A 23,153-nucleotide genomic window follows, 5' to 3' on the forward strand; every position below is an offset into this window, starting at 1 on the left:
ACAACAAGGAATAATGGCTTTAAACTATCTCTTCCCGATCTTTTGTCTCATGTGAGTCATCGGAGTATAAGAGCAATAGGCACAGGAGAGATTACAACAGTAGGTGGCTATTGGATACCTTTTGCTGAAAAGTCGGTCACTGGACCAAATCAGATACACTCTTAGGCAGTGTTCACACTTGACTTCTTTTTTTCAACTGCCAGCACCTTTGTTAACATGCAACCCTATGGGAAAAACCTTTTAAAAAGCGCAGCGCAGCGAGTTCAATTTTCTCAACTTTTCAGAAAAGCGCTGGGCGACATCAAGCGCCTTTCAGACAGCTGATCAATCAGAACGAGGAGAGAAGGTACGCGTGTACCTTCCCTAGTAACCTACTACCTTAGTTACTGGTGCCACCAAAATAATCCAAGATGGAGAAGGTACCAGTAGAACAACTTGTGATTGCTGTTTCTGTTTTCACACTACACTGAGTTATGTGACATGAGTCAGAAAAGATACAACAAAATATACACATAAGATGTCAACTGTGAACACGGCCTTATAATTCAAATTCTACTTTGTATTTCTCAGTAAACTCAAAGCCCAAAGTAAATTATTACAATTTTATGCAAATGTTTTATTTGACTTAACTTAAAAACAAAATACATCCAGATCCACATCCAGACCAAAATCATCTACATTATCTTTGTGTCTTTATAATACATCGTGTGAGACATTAGAAGAAACTTCTTTGCAACAGCTTTTTTTGTTTTTTGTTTTGCCAAAGAGAATCAGAGCGAAAAGCTTTCATGTGATAGATATGCACAAAAACATACATAACGTTGAGCGTTGCACATTCGCTTCAAAAAGGACAATTTCTACAACACACTCTGTTGACCAAAATAGACTGACCAGTCCCTTCCGAATCACAACTGAGGTCTGTGCATTACAGTTTTTTACAATCGGATACACACTAAAATCAAAAGTGTAACACAATTATCAAAACCTTCACTCAAGGAGTAAAACAACGGCTCAGATCTGCACAACTATAAGCACATTTAAACATCACACTTTTTGCGAAACCATACACACAAGTGATTTGCAAAGCACTAAACACACTTTTATGCTTTAGACACAGATGTATATCAAGAGGTCACTTCCTTACAATTCCAAAACACTCTGTCAAGTTACCACACCTATGAGCCGGTCAAATAAACACAGCCATCAAGTGCCCAAACACATGATTGCTTAATTGTAGACACAACAAACAGGTTTAAGCACTATAGAAATGCAGCAGATGAGTAACTGTAATCTGTCTTCAACCAAAATGGAAGGAGTCAAAAGAAGAAGTGTGAGGGTGAGGGGGGGAATCCACAAAGGAGGAGAAGGAGGAAGAGGCCAAGGCCATGCCATGAGGCTGAGGTCAAGGTGGAAGTAGAGGAAGAGGAAGACCTGTAGCAGGAGGAAAATGTGCTCACAGAAGAAGAAGACCAAATGTATCAAATACAGTAAACTTGAAAGGAGGACAGGCCCATATTCACGCAAGAACAAGATATAGAGATCATAAACATGCTTTTGGCAAATACGTAATGCTATCAGGCTCAGAGAAATTCAAGCAAACATTATCGGTGACCATGCCATTTTCAATACAGTAATATCCATCAGGTCTCTCAGTCAACACTGGCGACACTGACAAATCTGTACATTTTACTGTAAATGGAATTGTAACCTGTATTGGAAACATCTTTTCACCTTTGTCTGATATTTGCTGAGCTTACAATGTTATGCACACTACTGAAGTAGCATGAAAACTGGGACATGTTTTGTTGTGATTCTCCATGTTGACATGTTGACTGATTTGGGTATATGGAGAGAATTACGTAAATAATATTTTCATCAGCATTGGTCTTTCTCTGTGTACTTCACTTACACTACTCTAATCACTGAGAAGTAGTTTTGCTAAAAGTGTTTTAGGTTTATAACAGAAGTGTGTAAGTGGTACAAACAGAATTCAGTATATGCAATGTGTGTGTTTCATATGGTAACAAAATATGGTTTTGTTAAATGAGTGTATAGATTTTACAAGAGTGTTTCATTTTGCAATGGATCTGATGTTTTTGCTCATTGGGTGTGTGGTTGTGCTTATTGTGTGAGGTGATTGAAAAGCAAAACAAAGCAGTCAAAATTGTGTGTATCCGATCGTAAAAAACTGTAACATAATGTCATTTGGACACAAACACACCTGTAGGTGAACTGATGTTGACTGCTTAAGAACCACTGGGACCACTTTTTGCACAAGATCTGGATACTCACTTAACAGGCTCATTCTTCCCCATAGCAACAACATAACGTTTCAGGCAATCCTTATTCTCACACTGTAGCATTACTCAACGTAACCTATCACGAAGAAATACTGAACCTCCATTTTGAACAACCCGGAGTACTTTGAAGTACTAAAGTAACTGCCTTGGGCTTATGTTATCGTGTTTGACGTCTAAAATCCCTTGATTTACATTATTCAATGCATCACTTTTCTTCATATTTATTACCGCATGCCATCACGCGTCATGTCTAGAATCCCTTGATTTACATTATTCAATGCATCACTTTTCTTCATTCTAATTACTGCAATTAATATGTAGTATAACCATCTTTCTTTAGTTAAGAATACACCACTGTAGGCGAATCACTTGACAAAATAATGATTTTCCATGAAAGACAAAACAAAAGCATCCTACCAACTGACATTACTCAATTGCAATATGTGGGAAATATTTTTTATACGGAAACTAGATTTCTATATTTTGCAGCAACCATGACTGTATGTCTAGAGTAACCCCTATGAGGGTCCCAGTGCCATCTCTCTGTGTTGCAGTCTGGTGTTAAGTGTGCTTGCAAAATCATATTTTGGCAAGAAAGTTTCTAATTTCTTTTACTGGAGAAATATTACTCAATCAATACCAAATCTGTTAGTTGAGCAACAGTCAGGGAAATTGAGCACAAGAGAATTCCACTGGTTCTCATTTATCTTGTATCCATAGAAACATGTCTTTATCAAAAAAACACTCCAAAGCATGTATAAACTGTAAAATATATGAATATTTAAACACGGCCATCACAAATGTCACCAAGTGTTGCCGCAACATCCAGCTAACTGTTCACTACACCCACCATGAGCTCAGTAGCACACATGTTAAAGTTATATTAAATGTACGTTTCACATTCACCAAAAGGTGCAAAGAATTACGGAGGTAAACATGTCACACTGTCATACTGAGGGTTTCTGCAACTGAAAATATTACAACATTTAGCAGCGTAAAGTCAAGTACAGTATAGAGTCAAATTGACTACTAGGTGGGTCAGCAATTAACAATTTGATCTATCTGAAAGTTCTGTTCAAAAGTTGCTTTTAACTACGGCTTTTCTCTTAACTGGACATATTGCTAACATAGTCAACATTTTCGACATGACTTATGAACCGACATCCTTATTGAACTGTGACTTTATTTAAATACATGAATTAAATTCTGCCTGGATTGCTTTTTGAAAGCGAATCAGCCAGGGAAATAAATTAACTGTCTAGCTCCGTTCAAACCTCTACTTCATCTTCGAGAAAAAAAAAAAAAAGATTCACAACGACTAAAGAGAAGCCATAAAACCACCAACTCCTCTTTAAGTATGAACACTTAGCTAATTAGATGGTCCGATACAAGCAATCCATTACTCCTGCTCAAATCCATCTTGGTTTTATCTTAGTCAGAAGTAACTCATCTCCATCCTCTCCTTCCCTCTAAGCTGGAGGAGCTGACTCATCTCACATGAAGGAGTCCCTGCAGCTCAGCCCAGCCTAGTCTACTTGAGCTCCCATCCCGCTGTGCTCTTTAAGACCCAGGGGGAAGGGTCGGAGGGTAGAGGGCCACTCTCTAACCCCAGACGAGAGCTGTGGTCAGTGGGTGGCTGTTGTGGTGGAGGGGCCGGCGGTGGTCGGGGAGGTGGGGGACTGGGGCCCGCTCTGGTATGCCCGCAGGAGGACCTTGTGCTTGGTGGCGGCCTCGCCGCGGCGCCTCTGGTGCTCCCCCAGGAACTCCTTGAGGCGTGCAGTTGTGAAGGTGAGTGTCTGCCTGCGCAGCTTCATCAGGTAGGAGTCCTGCAGCCAGGTGTGGGAGAAGCAGTCCTTAGTGGTGGGCCGCGACCTGAAGGATAGACACACGCAGGAGGTTCAGACAGTTTGCTGTCATTTTTTGAGCGTGATTTAAGCCTACTCTGAAACTTAACCATCATCTTATGTAAGAGACATACAAAATACAACAATAACATTACATATGTGATAAACTGATGGTAATTACTTACCAGTTTAAAGTGTACTTAATAAAAAATATTACATAGTTTTCACGTGTGTAGCACATATTCCTAAATGTAGCCTTACACTAAGCCTAGGCTGCAAGCACATCTTCAAACAACATATAGTAACATGAATAAATACATTGAACTTTTATGTATCTATATATCTACGTATGTATCTATATATCAGTATGGCTGATTATATGGCTGATTATATGGCCAGACATATAGGAAGAGTATCATCTTCTCAATCTTATTAGACACAGACTACTCTGCTAAATCTGAAATAGTCCCTCACCAGGGGTAGCCATTGAGAACCTTCTTCAGGAAGGCAGAGGCACTTTGGGACACATTTGGGTACAGCTTAGAAGCGTCAAACTTGGCTGCCAGTATTTTGGCCTCAGTCTGCTTTGGGTCCTTGTCCTGGAATGGTAGTCTTCCACTCAGCCTGAAGAAAAAAAATGTCAGACAGAGCTCCCTGGTACAAACCTTATATTCATACAATGTAAATCAAAATCTACATTACCCAATAAAAAAATAAAAATATTTGAGCAAGTCTGGCAACAAAATAACCATAAATACTCTGTGATAACTTGACTAGCATACCCCATAAAAAAAATTGTAAAGACATCCTCTCCCTCTAACCCTAACCCTAACCCCATAAAGTGCTAATTTTGTCTTGTATAACTGTGTTTTCTGCTTACTCAGAACAGGACTCATTTCTAAGTGAGGACTCACATGATGTAGATGAGTACTCCCACACCCCACATGTCTGCAGGGGGACCCACCACATCACCTTTCAACAGCTCAGGAGCTACAAAGGAAAACAACATGAAAAGCACTCATGACACATCTCCCCTCAAAAGTGCCTGTAGTGAGTCATAGCTGCTGGTGTTGGTGGTTAGGAAAATGCTACAATTTTAGTGTCTCCTCTATGAACACTTTAGCAGCATTTTCAGCTGTTTATTTTCTGCCAAAAAACGGTTAACAGTACATCAAGGATAAAGGACCTTTAAGTGCATGTAGTTATTTTCATGAACAAAGCATTAACTATTGCGTCAGTTTTAGCAGTCCTTATTATGTTTTAGTGTTGCGGTTAGTATTTTATTCATATACAAGGAGTCATGTTATTTAAGGGATATTTAATGGGACGCGAAGTGCAGTAGTTAGCCTAAACACACCACTAACTTCAGCATTTGACATTATTTATGTCTTTAACACAAAGCATACCAGAGTACTCTAAGGTTCCCAGGTCTTTGCTATAGCTTCTGAGTGTGAGGGGGTTGAAACTCTGCGCACTGCCCAAGTCTATGATCTTAATGACATTCAGATTGGTGACCATGATGTTGTCTGGTTTGATGTCGAGATGGAGGATTCGTCGGCTGTGCAGATACTCCAAACCTTGCAGGATCCCTACCAGATACTGCACAACATCATCCTCAGAATACCGGAACCTAGAGCAGGACGTGGAAAATAATGAATACAGTATGAATTCAGTATTCATTGAAAAATATATCCACAAACACACACACACGTAAGCTGACACACACACACACACACACACACACACACACACACACACACACACACACACACACACACACACACACACACACATATGCACACACATATGCACACACACACACACACACACACACACACACACACACACACACACACACACACACACACACACACACACACACACACACACACACACACACACACACACACACACACACACATACACACGTATAGACACACACACACACGCACCAACCTGTCAGTGAGACTGTAGAGGATTTCTTTGCCTGTGCAGTTCTCCGTGATGAGCACCAGGTAGCGTGGTGTGACATAGGCCTCATGTAAAGCCATGATCCTGTCATTGTGGAGCGACTTGAGGGTCTGGTACTCCTGCACCACCAGCTGCTTGGTGTCCTGCTCGTACGACACGATCTTCGCCATGAACATTTTACCCGTGGTATTCTCACGGCACTCGCGGATCACCCCACACCGTCCTCTGTGAAAACAAAAACAATAAGTCATGATTATATGTGTGAGTACATGTCTCAGTAAAAGGTGGATGTTCGGGAAGAATTGGCATATACAACTATACCTCACCATGTGCTCTTATTACAGATTAGCATAAAGACCGTTTAATAAGGTTAATAACGGTAATTTATTCACTTAGCTAACACCTTCATCTGAAATAACTTGTGTGAGAATCTAACCTATGACCCTAAGTGCTATCAGCTACTAGCTGTACCAAAACGTACCAATGTTATATTTTTAATGTGATTACACTACGAGAGAAGGGTGGAAGTGGTATGCAGCTCTATACCTTATCTTTTCATCCATGAAGGTGTATGGTTTCTGAGGCACCCCCTGCTTCAGACCGGTCTCATTAGCCTTTGTAGAGGGGTTCACGTGTCCTGTGGGGGTCACAGGGGTAGGAGTACCTGCCCCCTCCCCGATGGGACTCATGCTGCTCACCAACACTACAGGAGGAGAGAGATGAGAGGGTGCCACGCGGGCGGTGGTGGCTGGCACATACGAGGGCACAGGGGAGATTGGTCTGCTGGGTGGAGACGAGGTGGTGGCTGCGGTGGGCACGCGCTGGGTCACAGGTGGGGTTTGGGTGATTGGCGGAACCACATTCACAGGACTCTGTGGTTTGGGCGGGATCAAAGGTGCTATGGGCTTGACTATTGGTGGTGAATAAGTGGGGGTAGGCGTGACCAGTGCTGAGTCTGTCGCATTACTGGCTAATTGGGCTGCCTGTCTCTGGCCGAGAGGGATGTTAGGCGGTGATTGGGCTTCAGCCCTGCGAGGAGGCCAGACATGCAGGCTTTTAGTGGAAGTGGAGGCAGGAGAGGTGAAGGCTGAAGTGGGGCTTGCTGTGGCTGATTGTGATGGGAGCTGGACAGTAATGAGAGCTGCTGGTAAAGGCGCTAACAGAGAAGATGGTAGGGAAGAGGGGGACACAGTGGGTACTGATTTACTGCGTTGGACGACAAAGCGAGTTGCCATGGCAGCATCTGATGGTGGAACGGGGACATCTGAAGCAGGAGACGGAGAGATGTCCTTCCCTTTCCCTGGCACAGTGAATGCACTCCCTGTCACAGATGGAGATATATGTGAATCACATACAATCATCAGTCAAAGAGTGAAAATAACAAATGTAAATGCAAGCAGGAGTATGAAATGGAATGTCAAATAGTTCATGTGCACAGTTATATACAGTATGTACATTCTTATTGTGAAAAAGCATATTCTGAGATTTGAAAAGACATTTTGAACTCTAGTCACAGTATGTTCAGTACCTGTGGTGCCCAGGCACACTCTCTCAGAGATGTTGCTGTAAGGCCCCTGGCCAGCCTTGTTGACACAAGCCAATCTAAACCTTAAGGTGCTGCCATTGGGCAGATCTGTCACATTGTGGTAACAATCCACCAAACCCGTGGACACAATCAGCCAGTTAGTTTCACCTGTAGAAAGGAAAGCACATCTTGAGGTGAGTTATTGAGGCAATGAGTGTACAGTGCTTCAGTCTGCTACTTAAAAATGTGGTTTCTTTCTTTTCTTTTCATGAGGAGGAAATACTGTCCTCCTTAGCCTGCTAAAGGACAGTAAAACTTAAAGGAAACATCTGTATCTCATAAAGCTTTGACAGTGATAAATGTCTGACATTTCAAATGACATTTATGTTTTGGGGACTTTAAAGAGCAGAGAGGGGGTGGTGTAGAACTCAGGGGCCCTAATTTCATTGACAGGAAATAGACACAGAAACCACCAATGTGCCAAGTCTGTCACGCATGGGTGGGAGTGCGGGAGCCCTGCGCCAACCCACCCATGTTTAAGCTTAGGATCTTGCTAATAGTATTACATTAGCAACATTATTTGGGCAAGTTATTTAATAAGCTGTAGTTCATTTGCGGTGGACTTTGCTCGTTGCTCGTTGCCAGTTGCGAGTTAGACATCAATGAAACTAGGTCCCAGGGTTTATGAAGCAAGCTCACCCTCGGTTCTCCTCTCCAGGGAGTATGTGCACGGAGCTTTGGTGTCTGCCGGTTTCCACAGCACCAGGGCAGTGTTATTGTAGGTCTGTGGAACCTCTGGGGTTCCAGGTCGATTAGGTACACCTGGAGGCAAGGCAGAAAGAATGGGGGCACTTTAACAAGAACTTTTGAAGGAATCGAACCAAAGTAACAGCTGCTGGAACAAATCCGACATGACACTAAAGTAAGCCCCGAAGTTTGAATGAGCAAGTTTATAAATCATTAACAGTTTGCCTTCTGCATTATTTTTTCATTGAAATATTACGTGAAATGTGAAGAAGGCAATTTCAAAAGAACAGATCCCCCAATTCCACTGCTGGAATACAATAAATGAATCGAATCAAGCAAGAGAACCCCCTTTAAGTGGCTTCTTGTCCACGTCTAATGGAAAAAGAGATTCAGCTCTTGCTGTGCCTCTGCAAATGTTATGTCCTTAAAATTCAATTACACTTCAATCTAATCTCGAACCTGATTGTATTATTTTATTCCACATGAGATTTGATTTTAAATGAAGCATTAGGACATCCAAATATGCTGAATAACCCTAAACCTTGACCCCAGAGTAGGGACTCACAAGCCAGAGATATGGTGCAGGAGCTGGTGACTGAAGCCAGAGGGTTGGTTGCCACACATTCGTACAGGCCCGCATCCTTCTTTGTAGTGTTCAAGATCATCAGGAGCTGTCTTCCATCTGGACTGGACATCAGGTTCATCCTGCTGTCAATCTCCAATGTGTTTTTATCTGAGAAAAAGTTAGTGCAAGTCTGTGTGAACATATTTTCATAAATTCCAGGCCATTATACAGGTTCATTCAGTTGACTGCATTGACTGAAGCCAGCAGCTGAGGAATCAAATTTAAGCAAAGAACCAGAGGTAAAGAACTTCGCCTGTTTACTCGTAAATTCGAATAGCTTCTTTTCTAAGTCAGTGTGTGCCATCTGCCAAATTATCACAAAGCAATGGAAATATTTAAATTGCGCTATCATGAAGATCAAAACATGCACATCTGAAAGAAAAATTAGAGGACTGCTGTAAAAAGAAAATAGATGAATTGGCTAAAAAAATTCTGAAGTACTGAAAAACAATTTTACCGAAAAAAGAGAAGCAAAAAAGTCATATTTCACAACACAAAGGGCGTGAATAGACTCTGATAACATGCTTTTCAGAGTCCATGTCTTCCTTATCAACTGCAAGAAAGCAAATGCACCTATCACATTAAAATTACATAACTAATCTCCAAACCATGTTTTTAAATGAAGTCTGATGTATTAGGTTAGATAGAAAACAGCCTATATTGTGCAAAAGGTTCAGGTACATCTCTCAGGTGCATCCTTTCTCTGTAAGGTTATAATAGCCAAAATAACAAGTCCGAGCGGACAACAAGATGCGTCAACTCAACTCTGCCACCTTGTGGACACAGGAGGGAATTACAATTGAAAGAATGCGTTTCAGACAGACCGACAGACCGACCGACCGACCGACAGACCGACAGACCGACCGACGGACGGACATACCCTCTTATAGAGATGCCGGACGCATCTAAAAACCTCAAGTTTGTGTAGGAAATGTGAAATAAGTTTATCATGTTTTAAACCAATATATCGAGCCAGCACATTTTAAGTCAGTCATGGGTTCAGATGTCTTGACACAGTATTCTACAAAAAGTCATACAACTCCCCTTTCTCATCCACAGCTAATAAAATGGAAGACCCATTCCCAAGGTGCTGACGTAATCCTACAATTTTTTGAATAAATTGCTCACCTTGTATAATCTACTGGAATATGTTAGAAATTTAATTTTAGGACATGTATTCTGTAATCCTTAGTGGAATAAATTTAACCCACTAAATCACCCTCAGAAAAAAGGGCTATGGAATGGTTAGACAGGTTTCTACCCTACCCTTCATCCAGATGACCTTTGGCAAGGGGTTTCCTGCAGGAAGACAGCTTAGGGTGACTGGGTCTCCTTCCAGAAGGATGTGATCCTTCAACTTAATGTGGAAAACTGGAGGGAAGTCTGGAAATGAAAGCAAATATTGTAATTAAAATAGAATAACAGTATCTCATAAAGCCTTGAGATATGTAAACAGGATATTCTTAACTGCTAACATGTAAACATTTTCTTTTCATTGGCAAGAAGAAAGCTGCAGATGAGATACTGGATACTATTTGTAGTTAGATCATTTTCATTTGATCTCTGTCGAGGAGAGATTTAATTTAATGCTTTTTTCCCACCTGCTTGTGCTACTTGACTATGACAGAGTGAGTGAGCCTGACTTTGCCTTCAAGTACAACCAATGGTAAGCCAAGACCAAGTAGTCCTCACAAACCTGAGGAAGAGCGGATGTACTCCTGGCTTTTGGCTTCCTCTTCCTTGGAGACAGATGATGCAGTGCTGAGCTGAGAGGGGCTCTTGCCTCTTTTGCCTCTAGACAACCCCCATCGATCCCATCTAGAGCGGCGGTCACTTTCTGGTGCTGTAACAAACAGAGTTGGATGTACAACTATGTTACATTGAGTGGTGGTTTATTTATCTATGTATTTCAATTTTAATTAACAGAAACAATGCTCATTAATAAGCATAGAAGTAAATGCGCCAGATTTAGCCAAAAGGCTGTTTTACATTTGTGATGTCAGTGTTGCATAACATAAAATCATTGTAAAAAATCACAGAGAAAATCACAGCAGAGCAAACTGCTTCTTTTTAATATATTTTAAATATGTATGCACTTACATAACTTCAATCATAATATGCATCATCTCTGTACAAGAGCATTAAAGGTTAAGTTAAAATAACAATTCTTACTCAGAGAAGATTTCTGTGCTGACTGCGTGCTGTTGGTGGATTCCACTGAGTCATTGCCACCTAATTTGCCAGTTTGTTCCGCAAGCTGGTTTTCTGGGATGTCCAACTTCTTAAGACTTCTGCCCTCAGACTGGGAATGCCGCAGGCGGGAAAGAATAGGCGTTTTCTTTTCCTCTGGCTTCTGCTCATTCTCTACTTCCCTGTCTTCAGACTGACTACGCATTCTCATGGAGATGCCAGCCACCTTGGCTTCAAACTTCTTGCGCATGGCCAGGACTGGTGACTCACCGATCTTATCTAGTTTTGCTTCTTCTGAAGGAGTGTCAGATTTTTCAACTTCCTTTGGGCCTTTTATTTCTTTCCTCTCCTCCGATCGACTGCGCATTTTCTCTGAGATGTCAGCCACCTTTGACTCAAACCTTCGTCTCATGGCCAAAACAGGTGACTCCGGAACTTTCTGCCGATCCCTTTCCGAGACTTCCCTCTTTGCTTCCACTTCCTGGTGTGTCCTCATGGTCTCCGTCCCCTTTTTGTCCAACGACTTGCTGCGACCACCTAGAGCCCAAGACACCCTGCGTTTGGTAGACTCGTCCTTTGACTCATCTTTTGACTTCTCCTCCTTCTTGGTGACAAGAGCTGACTTCTTTGCACGCATGGAGAACCTGCCGACCACTCCAAGGTCCTTGTCTACCTCCCTGAGGTCCTGGACAGACTTTGATTTCTCCTGGAGTCCTTTGGACACCATCTCCAGAGGAGCCCCAGTCGCCCCAGGTCTATAGATCTCCTCTCCCATCTTGCGAGGCATGACTGGAGACTTCTCTTCCGATTTAGTTCTAGTCAAGCGCTTCAGGCCCCGAGTCAGGGAGGACTCACGCTTCTTGAACCTCGCCTCGAAAACCTCCTCTGAGTCAATGTCCTTGATGTCAGTCCGGAGAACAGGTGCAAGTGGCGTAGCCACTTTAGCAAAAACAGCGGGATGTTCTGTCTGGAGGATAGTTTCAGGGTTGGAGCGAGTGCGAGAGTGGGTGTGTGGAGGGGTGGCTGTAGGATCGTGAGGCTGTTTTCCGTTAGGTTGTAGACCAGTGATGGTTTGCATCACATTGGCATAGGCAGATGTTTTCTTCTTAGTAGGAGTCGATGCAGGTGAATCGATCTCTGACTTCACCACACCTCCGCTTGAGCTGGAAGCGACACTGTCTCTTCTACTGATGCTTTCAACTTGAATCACAGGAGAAACCACAGAGACAGCATCCTTCACAGCTGAGTGGGAAGACAGGGATACACTGTCCTCTTCATGACTTTGCGAGGATAACTCAGAAATTGTTGTCTCATCTTGCTGTTCCTCATCCAGCTCTTCCTTGTCCAAAATGCAACCCTCTTCCTGTTTCCATTCCTGCTGTTCTGGATCAGGAGTGGGTGGCACAGAGTTGATCTCTATGGGTGACTCAGGCCTTGACTCTAGTCTTGTCTCCTCAGTAAGAGCAGACATAGATATGGCTTCTTGTAGCTTTTGCTCTCCCATTCGGCCTGTCTGGGTATTGGGGATCTCCAGAGGAGCTCCCGAGCGTCTGTGCAGTGGAGTGGATTCAGGGTCACCTTGGCTGAACGAGGCGCTCTTTCGAAACACCTTGGTCTTTGGGGAGCCCTCTCCAGGACTCTCCGTCGAGGATGCCCTTGTCAGTCCACCTGCAGCCTTTCTTGCTCTGCGCAAGTTGCGGTCGAGGGACGAGGTACGTCTTTCGTCATCCGCCCCTAATGTCTCAAGCAGAGGGCCTCGCAACCCACTCATTTTCTTGTCCACGGATCCACCCTTAAGTAGCCTCTGCCTCATCAGCTCCAGCTTCAGAGCATAGTCCTCCTGGCTCAGGTTGCCTGGGCCTGGACTTGGACTCCTCCTAGGAAGCTCCATTGACACAGCCTTCTTTAGGCACTTGCTGCCTTCTGCAGCCTCCTCCTCTGCAGCGCTCTCTTCTGGTGAGATGTGGAGAAGCAAGGCACTGTCTGCCGAGCTTCCTCTACGCATCGTCGCCCTCCTGGACTTCACCAGTACCTCCTCAGCCTCCACACTTGAGCCTGTCTGAAGAGTCTTCCTGGGCTTCTCCCCTTCCTGACTCGCTTCTTCAGATTGCTCATCTTTTCCGGTCGCTGATGGCTCACACTCCATTGGTTCCTCTCTGTGATGGTTGCCTTTGGCAGGTAAGGCACCGGAAGCATCTTCATCGCCTGTGATCTCAGTGAGGGACATCCTGGAGCCTGAGAACACCATGTTTAGGGGCATGGGGATGAAGGGAAGTTCATCAATGTCCTCATTCGAGTCTGAGGAGGATGACAGCGGTCGTGAACTGTCTTTGAGATGTTTAGACACAGCAATGGATGTGTGTTTCAAGGAATCATCCAGTAGCTCAGGGATGGCTCTCATCACCATTTTGGATTTGTAGCTGATGAGTGATCTCTAAGAAAGGAAGACAAAAATGCTTTAGCACAACTAGGTGTAGAAATGTATAAATTCAATTCCAGTGTTAGAAATGAATGTGACTTAAGTATGATCCAGTGTCTCACCTGCCACTTTCGTCTTGCCAGGACCTGTTTATGTATTGCTGTGCTGATGCTCTTTCCCTTAGTCAAGGTCTTAAAAGAATAGAAGAATCTAATTTAGCTTGCAAACCACATGTATTTCCTTGAACTAGAACAGCATTCATATCTCAGAATATCTACCTTAAACCAAGGATGCCGGAGACATTCAGTTGTGTCTGGCCTCCTATGAAAACAAGAAAAGTATTTATTTATTTATTTTAATTGATTAATTAGTCAAGCATAATTAACTACATTAATTTGATTAATTAATTAACGGACTCACAGTCTGTCTAAAACCAACAGCTTGATGACAAATCCTTTGGCTTCTTTGCACAATTCGGCAAACATGCTCTCTTCAAAAGCCACGTTGTAGGTCCTGATGTTGAGCAATGTTTCACGGTCGTTCTCCGCAGCAAATGGAGAGACTCCTGTGAGGCTGTAGGATTACGAAACGCTCTCAGTCAATCCCTGTATCGACATTTGCTTTGGCTTTGGTTGATTTATGATTAGCGAGACAAATTGGTATTGTTTGCAAACACTAATTTAATTTTTTGTTTGTCAGGAAATTCAATATTGATTTCGTAAAAGGGCACATGAACCTACGGCACAACCATAATCAACATACCACAAATAGGTTAAAACTCCAACAGGCCTGCAAAGAGAGATGGATTGGATTAGAATTGAAAAATAAATTAAATTGAATTTAAAAGATGTGACTAATGTAGTCCAGGGCTGTGTCAGATGGATTAAATGTCTTACCAGATATCTGTTGCCTTGGAGATGGGCGTTTGGCTCACAATCTCTGGAGCAACAAATTCTGGAGTGCCATACTTGCAGTACTGTGGCTCATCGGGAGTGAACTTCAGAGCGTTGCCAAAATCACAGATCCGAATCTGGTCACTGTTACGATCAGCCATGAGAATGTTCTCTGGCTGCAAGGAAGGAGAAATATTACAAATTTGAGTCCAAATGGCCTCAGAAAGCTCTGATTTTCATTCATAGGCTGTTGATGCAGTGGTTATGCAGAGGTTGAATATAGCAATTCATAGGCTGTTGATGCAGAGGTTTAATATAGCAATTGCCCTGAGCTTTCCTAGCCTTGACATCAATGACTTAATCCATAACAGTAGTGGACATTGGATTGATTGTTCAATAATTTGTTCAATAATGGATGTGAACGTCATGTTTCCACCGAATAGTTTACCTTGATGTCAAGATGAATGATGTCATTATGGTGGAGATAATCAATTCCTTCCAATATTTGTCTGATTGTGGAACGGACCTGCAAAAGAGGTCAGTTTTCAGTTTCCAGTGGCCAGTATTGAAATGTTGAAAGGTTTTTACCAAGACACTAAGCATATACAACATAATAGGAATGGCTACAGAGAACACACACCTCTGATTCCATAATGGTGGTCTTCTTTGTCAATCTCTCAAGCAACTCATCATGGCATCTTTGTGGAGTTAAAGACAACCAAACCAAATACAGAACATTAATAGTTGTGTGGACGTTAATGATCGCTTAAGGCTGCTTAATAACTAGATTATAATTAACTATAACTGCTGCAGTGAGCAAGTCACCTCATACTTTATAATAGTGGATTGAGGATAAAAAAGGCATTCATTGAGTGTTTCATGTAAAACATCTTATATTATGAAGTAAATAATGGACCATAAAAATGTAATTTATGAGTTTGTGTGTGGTGTTGTGTAAACAGCCGATAAGGATACAGTTCAGTGATGATCACAATCACATTTTTCTTCTCAAAGGCATCATGGAAGTACAGGATCCTGTCGTGGTCCAGCTCAGAGAGCAGAGACATTTCCCGAAGGGCAGAAGCTTTCCTCTTCGCTCGAGCTGTGATGAATTTAGCCGCGTAATCCCTTTTCGCGGCTTTCAGTGTTACTCGCTTCACATAGGAAAACGCCCCCCTAGAGCCACAGCCCAAGTTCAGAAACATCGAAGCAGATTAATGTTTCCATTCAGGATTTCAACCTTCTTTGTAAAAAAGGTATGCTTTTTTAAGAGTTTATTGGATCAAGAAAAGGAATCATGACATTTATTTTAGAATTTGTAAAAAGCCCTAATCGAATGCCATCAAATCAATCAGTGCCCTCACCTTCCAATCTCTTTGTGAATGTCATAATAATCTGTCAGCCTCCGCATTCTCCTCAGGATGGTCTCTTCATCCTCCATTGGTTCCTCAACTACTTTCTTGGCTGGATTATTTGGACATTAAATTTGGTGCTTGTTATGTTCCATCTGTACATTCTTAATCGTACAGATTACAAGTAAGAAGACGACTAAGAAGTAGTAAAAGGATTACTAATTTCTTATTAACACATATTATGTTACCAAATCATTGGCTTCTGTATAAAATATGGGTCAATTAAGACAGAGAGGCAGTTATTTAAAATAAAACTAAGCATCAAAACATGCTGTTATTGACTCTCTACTTGTAAAGGGATATCAGACATAAGGCAAGGACTGCCCTTACCTGTGTGCACAGTGAGTTCAGCCTTGCAGCTCACAGCCCCGGCTTGGTTTTTGGCTGTGCAGGTGTAGACCCCTGAGTCTTCTTCTCGAGGGTTGAGCACCACCAGCGAGCACTCCCTGTCGTCGTACACGAAGGTGAAGTGGCTACTCTCTGACAGGAGAGTGTTGTCCTGTAATCGGTGAAGGTTTTCCATATTCAAGTCACATCCATAGCCCTGATATATTGCAATGTGATTTGCAAGATATAAATGAATATCAAAGTCAATCGACCATTTAACAAAGTATACAACTTACTATGCAATGTATTAATATATTTCATAATTAAGACCAAATGATCAATTTTATGGATAAACCAACTGGATATTTGCCATGCATTGTGAAACATTTCCTGAAGAAACTACAGTAGGTTACTAGTAGCTACTTGCCAGTTAAATAAAGTTTTTTTTCTAGTATTTTATAGGTGTAGTTTTCAGAGTAACAAGACGCCTGCAGTAAACATTTTAATGTTTTACATTATCTCCAGTGAATTATTAGAAGAAAGTCAACAGCTGTCACAAAAACTTCCCAGTGGTTCTCTCTCAGTGACCTCAGCTCAAGGACATGGCAGGTATGTGTCAAATCAAAAGTTCTGACTTCTGACCTGATTTATTAACTTAAATAGCTTGTCATTTTTGCGCTCTTCGAGCTATTCCATTTCAATTCAAATCAATTACATTTGTTTTTAAAGCTCCAATTAATATGGACGCTGTCCTAAAGCACTTTAACGAGGCCTGACCTGAATCCCCAAGAGCAAGCTTTTTCCAGAAAAAGGTTGTATTTTCCCACAATGCAATCGTGGGATACACAGTTCTATGCCAGACATATGTTCTACAGTAAGATACTGTTTAGATGTATGTACAATTTCCTACATTGCATGTGTGATTTAACACAATAATGTACCTTACAAATCAAGAAAATATGTACAGATTTCACACAAATTTACGTATAATTGTATTGGCTCAAATTTCCCAAATGGGAAAAATATTCTCTGTAATCTTTAAGGGACTCACTTTGTACCAGAGGATGTCAGGGTCTGGCTTGCCATCAACAACCACTGCAAACCTTGTTGTCTCCCCCACACACACATCCAGATCCTCCATGATGCAGTCAAAGGCAGGGGGTACTAGAATTGAAATACCATAACGACACATGTTATTGTTATATGTTGTTTTTATCCAATTGACCGATCGCGAAACTCCTCCCTTGAACAGAACTGTGTAAGCCTAGAACAGATCTGTGTAAGCCTAGAACAGAACTGTGTAAGCCTAGAAAAAACTGTGTAAGCCTAAAAATGCCTTTTTTGACTCTGATGGATTATATCACTCTTTGGGTTCGGTTATATGGATAGGATTTAGGGCTAGGGCTTGATTGCACGTCACATACCTGCAAGGATCAACTGTGCGTGGCAGATGTCGCTGCCGAACGCGTTGCTCACGATGCAGGTGTACTGACCCACGTCTCCACAGCGCACCCTCATCAGCTTCAGTGTGTGCTGGTCGTCATCTGGCATGATCATCTCACACACACCCGGCTTGTGAAGCAATATAACCCCCCTCCTGAACACACACACACACACACATGAACATTTAAATAGTGGCTGACATTGGTGATCACAAATACAAACCATATCCAGCAAAATATTCAATACCATTCAATTTAATTTTTTTTATAAACAAAAAAATACATTTACCTCAAGGTGCTTTACAGAACCCACAATGAGTCCACATTTTTAAGTATGAAGGTAAAAATGTCAATACATTTACATATATCTACTGTACGTCTAAATGTAAAAAAGGTGGGTCGTTGACACTTTCAACCTGCTTATGCTATCTGCTCATCATAACCACCTATCAACAGTTTTGCAGTGGGTATTAATTTGAAATAATTTGAAATAATGGGTAATAATGGGTAATAATGTGATGAAATCTTGCCTTTTCCAGGTGACTGTTGCTTGAACATGGTTGAGGGTGATGGTGATACTGGCAGGCTGGTTCTCCACTGCATATAAAGTATCTGGCTTATCCAAAATTTCGGGGCCTTTACGCATATATTTGCCTAAGAAAAAAAACAGTCCCATAAAGTCAGATTTATTTTATATCTTTCAAGCTTTAGGAGAGAGCCTTTGTATAAAAATAACAGTCCTTTAAACCCCCTCACACACCTCCTCTTTGTCAGACACACACACACACACACACACACACACACACACACACACACATATATACACATTCTCTATCTCTCTCTCTCTCACACACACACACACACACACAGAATGAGTTTTGTGTACCTCTGTCGATGAGCTGAACTAGGTCTGTTGGTGGAGATGGCTTGCTGAAAGCTTTGCCAGTGCCTGCCAAAACTCTGAATGCGTAGCGCGCTCCTTTGGAGAGGGAGGAAACTGCGTAGGACGTCTCTCTCAGGTTAGATGCTATGATGGTCCACTGGATCGAGCCCAAGGCTTGTTGTTGAACCGCATACAACAGAGAATTGGGATCTGTAGAGAATCAACCAAGAACATGCCGAGTCATCCTCCTAGAAGGATATTTTATGGCTTACTGGTAGATAATTTTAAAAATTATCTATCTTTGCTTGAGGCAAAATAAACAAATAATCAGTATGACCTGAATCAGTAGAGTGAAATGTTTGAAACAGAACATGTTGGATGTTGTTAAGCAGATCTGACCTGATACGCTAATTTATATTAAAAAATTGATTTTGGTGTTTGTGGTGTACCGATAGATGGATCCAGGTTCTTTGGCCTGCTCCAGCTCAGGGAGATGGTTCTTCCGGTGATGGCCTCTATCACTGGAGGCCCATCTGGGGGGTCTGGAAGGATATCTGAGGAAACATCCGTGAAGGTTACTTGTTGCTCAGAGACAGAGTCTGAATCTATTCTTGTCTGAGCCTGGAGACTGGAGTGACCCCAAGGCACTGGAGATATCAGGATCACATGGCTACTCATGTCTAATTTTGATCTCTAAATGTAATCTATGCTGAACCAGCTCACTGAACAAAATATTTTCCCTTCATTGTAATTCCCAACCACGCTGTCTGTGGCTTTAACTGTGCTCCTATACCCTCAATTAGCGTTAGCATTAGTGACCAGGCCAAGCCATACGATGTACCTGTGAGCAGCAACCCCCTTACCTGTCACAGATGAGCAGTTGCCCTCCTTTAAGTTGTATTACAGTCCTAATACCCTCCATTGGCATTAGGATTCAGGCCAGGCCATAATAAATTCTTGTCAAAATCCTATCCCCTTACACATACAGATAAATGTATGCCCTTCTATGGCTATATGTATGATATTTTGGGATCCAGGCCATGCAATGTTTTTGTGAACTTCCATCCCCTTACCTGCCACATAGAGATGTGCGTAGCAGGCAGCCTTCCCCACCTTGTTGGATATGACACTTTTATAAACACCACTGTGACCGTGACACACGGAGCGAATGACCAGACTGTGGACATCCCTGTCTGGATGAGACAGAGGTCAGAGAGGTCAAAAGAGTGATACTGCAACACAACGAGGAGAAGAACAGTGTTTGTGTCTCCAGCCAACTCACTGGAATAACTGACTCACATAAGCAGTGGGTAAAAACGAAAGACTAAATTACTTTAATCTGCAAGGTGGGAAATGAATCAATAGAAATCAATACAATTTTACTTTTACTTTGTGGGCGCTGAAACAATACTTAAGAGAGAACTACATTTAGTGAGGAGAATTTTCAAACTATAAGATTTACTGGGGGAGAGTGAAAAAGAAGACCTTGAATTTTTTCAAAGTATAAGAAGAACATCTGGCATAATATAAAAACTTCCAATTGTATCTGTAAACTTAGTGATTGTGTCACACAGACTCTCCACAGTTCACTTACACTGAGTCATCTTCCTGTCGTCTGTGCTGTCGATCTTCTTGCCATTGTGGTACCAGGAGATGGTGGGGTAGGGGAGGCCAGACACTTTACACTTCAGCACCGCCTCCTTGCCCTCAACCACCTCCACGTCCCGTAGGGGCGTGACGAAGTCAGGCATGGTCCTCCTCTCCACCTCTGACTCCAGGACCTCCGGCTCCTCAGGGATGGACGGCATCTTCTCCAGCCTCGCCCTGAGAAGGGGAACATAACCCAAAGTGAAGAAAGAAAGGAAGGAAGAAAATAAAGAGAAATGAAAGTAAATGTCTACATTTGTTTTTCATGCAAAAGAGAGAAAGAGAGAGATATATACATGCCTAGAATTGTCTGTCATGCAGAATTATAATTGGCTGAACATTAAAGATATGTAACATCAGCACAAGATTTGAAGTGCACCATAAGTACAGTAGGTTGGCCTAGTCCCTAACGCAGTCTGCCAAACCATAAAGCCCTTTTTCAGCTATATGACAAGGGAATATAAGCTATAAGAAGTGAAAGAGAAAAAGTCCAGCATAGACAAAACTAGGTAAAGGTAGAGCCAATAACAAATGGAAGCGACAGAGATAGAAATAGAGAGTATGAGAGAGAGATGCTCCTACATGTGTGATGAGATGGCTGGCCGAGGTTCCTGCACGTAGAGCTCTGCTGTGCTCTCTGTGTCTCCATGGACATTATGGGCTGTCGCTGAGTAGAAGCCCTCGTCCTCCTGGGTCACCTGTGAGATGATTAGAGAATGGCGCCCCCCTTCCTTCAGGATGCGAATGTTGTCACTCTCCTGCAGAGGGTGTTCTGGTGAAGGCCAGGAGATGGAGAGCAATAAGAGTTGCTGTTATCTCACACCAAAGGCAAGTTAAATGACAATAGTACCTTATAAAATAATTAAAATAGACAGGCAAGGTTTATTGGTTTATTGACAGAATTAGGTAGGTTGTGATAAATTAGCATACGAAATATGAGTAAAGGAAATAATAAAAAACATGATGAAATATAATGTAATATAACTATGATATCTTTAATATCTAAGCAATATTGAACTGATGGAATAATGCTGGATAATACAAAGTGCAAAATATTGCATTCAATATCATATAACTTTCAAAGGAGAACTAAATCCTATCTGTACGAAATGAAGACGTCAGAATGCGATGTCTTACCCAAGTGGCTCCATGTCACCTCAGGAGGCGGTGACCCGCTGACCTTGCAGTCGAAGCGGGCGGTGCGCCCCTCGATGACCTCCAGGACGTCCAGCTTGCGTGTGAACAGGGGCTCCCTGGAGGGACTAACTCTCAGACAGCCACTGCTCACCATCTCCTCTGACCCCACCACAGACAGATACACACACAGAGAGACAGACAGAGAGAGAGTTGAAAATGGTGGGTCATGCAGTGACCTGGTCTGGAGCTTATTGAAGGGCTTTCAGTTATTAATCAGTGTCTTTGACTGGTCGCTTTTTTGCGTGCAGTTAAGTCATCACGGTCACATGATCAATCAGAATAGCAGTTGCGAACAAATCTATGTTAAAAATCAACAGCCCCCCTCTCCGCAGTCATTCCAGTCTGAATGCTAAGTTTAAGGGAGATCTAGGTTCATGATCACGTTAGCGAGCAGGCCTGTACCACAAAGGCCTTTATTTCTATTCCACTGGTCAAGTTGAGTGGAACATTTTTGGTTCACCGCACAGGCAGGCCTGTTGTGTTCTTTGGAATAAATGTTAAATGTAATTTGCCATTATGTGTAGTATATTATATTATATTATATTATATTATATTATATTATATTATATTATATTATATTATATGAACCTTTAGTTGAACTGAGTTTGCAGTTGTAGGTCCCACTGTCATCCTCGTGTACTGAACGCAGCAGGAGCCGACACCTCCTCCCATCAAACTGCATCTTACAGTCTAGCAGGGCTGGCTGAATCAGCTTCCCATTGGCCAGCCAGTCCACGTCCACTTCCTGTGGGCCAGTCATGTGACACTCAAACAGGACCGTCTCGCCTGCCTTCACTGACACGTCCTGCACAGGTATGGAAATGGCCAGCACGGGCTGACTTAGAAGAGCTGGACAGGACAAAAGAAACCAAAACGTCAGCCTGTCCAAGGAGAGTTGTCACACCTGGTAAGATGCTATGGACAAATCAAGTCAAAGCCTGTGATGTACAGAGTAGTAAAGCTGGACGGTCACATGCAGGATTTGATGCTGTAGAATGCAAGTGTCTTATTCAAAACTATATAGTTTGACTTAATAATAATGATAATAATAATAATAAACAATGAGTATTAAACTGCAGATTTTCATGTCTACACAGGGAAACTATACTCATGTAAAACATAATCTGGGGTAGGGTATATGCTCTTTATTATCAAAACACAATCTGTGGTGGGGTATAGGTTCTTCATTATTATCTCCCTCTGGAACGAAATACTGTTTTCTGATTGGCTAATGGGGTGTACATTAAGTTCGTGGAACTGCACACCTTGGACGTAGTCCCAGTAGAAAAGTTAAATCGCCGTTCCATATCAATGCTCTTGAATGGTTACCATTGACAACCAACGTAACGTTTTTTTTTTTTTGAAAAACAGCCGGTTCCAGGCACTACTTTCTCTAACGGGAGCACTAGGCTTCAAATCAAGAATTCATCAGGTTATTATGCATATTAAATTTCCTAAAGATAAAGGAAATTCTAAATAATAATAAAAACATTTTTGGATGTTGTAAACGGGAGATAAGCGGGATAACGGCCTCCAAGCTGTGCAGTTCTACGAAGTTAATGGACTTCGCGGACCAACACCACTCCGCTCCGCGTCGTGGTGTTCTTTGCCCCGCAGCGTCCATTAACTTCGTAGAACTGCACAGCTCGTCGGCCGTTATCCCTTACTTATTTGTGCTGACTAACTTGCCCATCACATGAGCCTGGTGGCCAAAACACATTGACTATGACA

General features: G+C 42.2%; 1 protein-coding gene across 1 annotated transcript in view; it reads right to left on the reverse strand.

Moving 5' to 3' along the window:
* Positions 1 to 3,762: 3,762 nt before the first annotated feature.
* spega (striated muscle enriched protein kinase a) overlaps positions 3,763 to 23,153 on the reverse strand; it is a gene marked incomplete at its 5' end in the record, with an annotated part of 43,301 nt that continues 23,910 nt past the window's right edge. The window contains 32 exons of the mRNA XM_080834440.1: positions 3,763 to 4,172; positions 4,619 to 4,768; positions 5,059 to 5,134; positions 5,551 to 5,774; positions 6,101 to 6,340; positions 6,662 to 7,436; positions 7,644 to 7,808; positions 8,340 to 8,462; positions 8,953 to 9,120; positions 10,279 to 10,395; positions 10,709 to 10,855; positions 11,185 to 13,636; positions 13,744 to 13,812; positions 13,900 to 13,942; positions 14,042 to 14,194; positions 14,384 to 14,410; positions 14,518 to 14,690; positions 14,963 to 15,040; positions 15,155 to 15,212; positions 15,490 to 15,690; positions 15,879 to 15,978; positions 16,257 to 16,425; positions 17,305 to 17,417; positions 17,678 to 17,850; positions 18,226 to 18,349; positions 18,582 to 18,788; positions 19,028 to 19,132; positions 19,652 to 19,771; positions 20,173 to 20,402; positions 20,808 to 20,997; positions 21,363 to 21,521; positions 22,011 to 22,271. Coding sequence (XP_080690566.1) covers positions 3,926 to 4,172; positions 4,619 to 4,768; positions 5,059 to 5,134; positions 5,551 to 5,774; positions 6,101 to 6,340; positions 6,662 to 7,436; positions 7,644 to 7,808; positions 8,340 to 8,462; positions 8,953 to 9,120; positions 10,279 to 10,395; positions 10,709 to 10,855; positions 11,185 to 13,636; positions 13,744 to 13,812; positions 13,900 to 13,942; positions 14,042 to 14,194; positions 14,384 to 14,410; positions 14,518 to 14,690; positions 14,963 to 15,040; positions 15,155 to 15,212; positions 15,490 to 15,690; positions 15,879 to 15,978; positions 16,257 to 16,425; positions 17,305 to 17,417; positions 17,678 to 17,850; positions 18,226 to 18,349; positions 18,582 to 18,788; positions 19,028 to 19,132; positions 19,652 to 19,771; positions 20,173 to 20,402; positions 20,808 to 20,997; positions 21,363 to 21,521; positions 22,011 to 22,271 — 7,637 coding nt within the window. The 3' untranslated portion in view covers positions 3,763 to 3,925. The remainder of the gene's footprint in view (positions 4,173 to 4,618; positions 4,769 to 5,058; positions 5,135 to 5,550; positions 5,775 to 6,100; positions 6,341 to 6,661; positions 7,437 to 7,643; positions 7,809 to 8,339; positions 8,463 to 8,952; positions 9,121 to 10,278; positions 10,396 to 10,708; positions 10,856 to 11,184; positions 13,637 to 13,743; positions 13,813 to 13,899; positions 13,943 to 14,041; positions 14,195 to 14,383; positions 14,411 to 14,517; positions 14,691 to 14,962; positions 15,041 to 15,154; positions 15,213 to 15,489; positions 15,691 to 15,878; positions 15,979 to 16,256; positions 16,426 to 17,304; positions 17,418 to 17,677; positions 17,851 to 18,225; positions 18,350 to 18,581; positions 18,789 to 19,027; positions 19,133 to 19,651; positions 19,772 to 20,172; positions 20,403 to 20,807; positions 20,998 to 21,362; positions 21,522 to 22,010; positions 22,272 to 23,153) is intronic.

Source organism: Sprattus sprattus (assembly GCF_963457725.1).
Source record: "Sprattus sprattus genome assembly, chromosome: 3".
Taxonomy (NCBI): Eukaryota; Metazoa; Chordata; class Actinopteri; order Clupeiformes; family Clupeidae; genus Sprattus; species Sprattus sprattus.